Below are 997 nucleotides of genomic sequence, written 5' to 3'. Positions count from 1 at the left end.
ATAACTCGACGCGCGTTCCACGTGTGTGATTGCAATCCGAACCTATTCCCTACCGAAGATGACGTGGTTCTTCTCTCTGTTCGCAGAATGCACGTTTCCGCCGAAATGGGAAGGCACCTGGTTTCAGAGCGGAGTCAGGCAGCCGATCGTCATCTCCAGGAACGAGCTGTCCAGCAAGGGCAAGTGCCTGCACAACGAGGGCGACAAGTTCCTTCTGGTGGACCAGTGAGTAGCAAACGACAGACGAGTCTTCGCGGAAGGGGTAAAATCGTCCGGCGAATCTGCGTGCGAATCACGGGGCGAAAAGTTCAATCTAGAGAGGGAAGTTCCGACTCGTCAGAAAGAGGCGACGATGGGATTCGAGGCAATACGTTCGGGAGGGCAAGTTTCGCCCTTGGGCTAGAGGGGGATTAAGAGCGGCGTTTCGAGAGAGGGGTCGCAGTAGTTGTTTCTCCGCGAGAGAGGCGCACGCGAGGGGGAGAAACGTCGTTTCGCCGCGTAATGCTCGTGTCACACGAGCTGGTCGAAGTTTTCGTCGAGATTTCTATCGGGCTCGCCTGCCAAGTGTCCGATCGATACGCCGACGGGCGGGATAAAAAAAAATAGCCGCGAGCAGGGCTAAGGTAGCGCTACGGGGTGAAGTTGGAGCAGCCCGTCAGATTTTAATTTCGTTCGAAACGATCGTTTCGGGCTCTTTCAATCGGGGATATCGATATTCCGCTGCGACGATAGTTTGGTAGATTTAGAAAGGTGAAACCTTTTCCCGAATGATTTGGAAGAATTCCACCTTCCCCGCGGTTCGGTTCGACTACAAAAGGAAACTTCTCTGATATTACGCGCGGTGAAACGTTTTTAAAAGTAGCGGCACAGCCAACGGCGGGAAAAAGCTAATACGTACTATAGAAAGGACAGTCCGGCAAGTATAATAAGCCGCGAAACTTAGAATTCGGTCGAAATTTCTTTAATAAAAGTTACACGGCGCGGATGAACCATAGCC

General features: G+C 52.2%; 1 protein-coding gene across 1 annotated transcript in view; it reads left to right on the top strand.

Moving 5' to 3' along the window:
• Positions 1 to 997, top strand: part of LOC108574697 — a 107,898-nt gene that overhangs the window by 56,422 nt on the left and 50,479 nt on the right. The window contains exon 2 of the mRNA XM_017937321.1: positions 87 to 225. Within this exon, the coding sequence (XP_017792810.1) occupies positions 87 to 225 (139 nt within the window). The remainder of the gene's footprint in view (positions 1 to 86; positions 226 to 997) is intronic.

Source organism: Habropoda laboriosa, unplaced genomic scaffold (assembly GCF_001263275.1).
Source record: "Habropoda laboriosa isolate 0110345459 unplaced genomic scaffold, ASM126327v1 scaffold203, whole genome shotgun sequence".
NCBI lineage: Eukaryota > Metazoa > Arthropoda > Insecta > Hymenoptera > Apidae > Habropoda > Habropoda laboriosa.
Note: the sequence above shows the minus strand (reverse complement) of the source record. Positions and strands in the feature narration are given on the sequence as shown.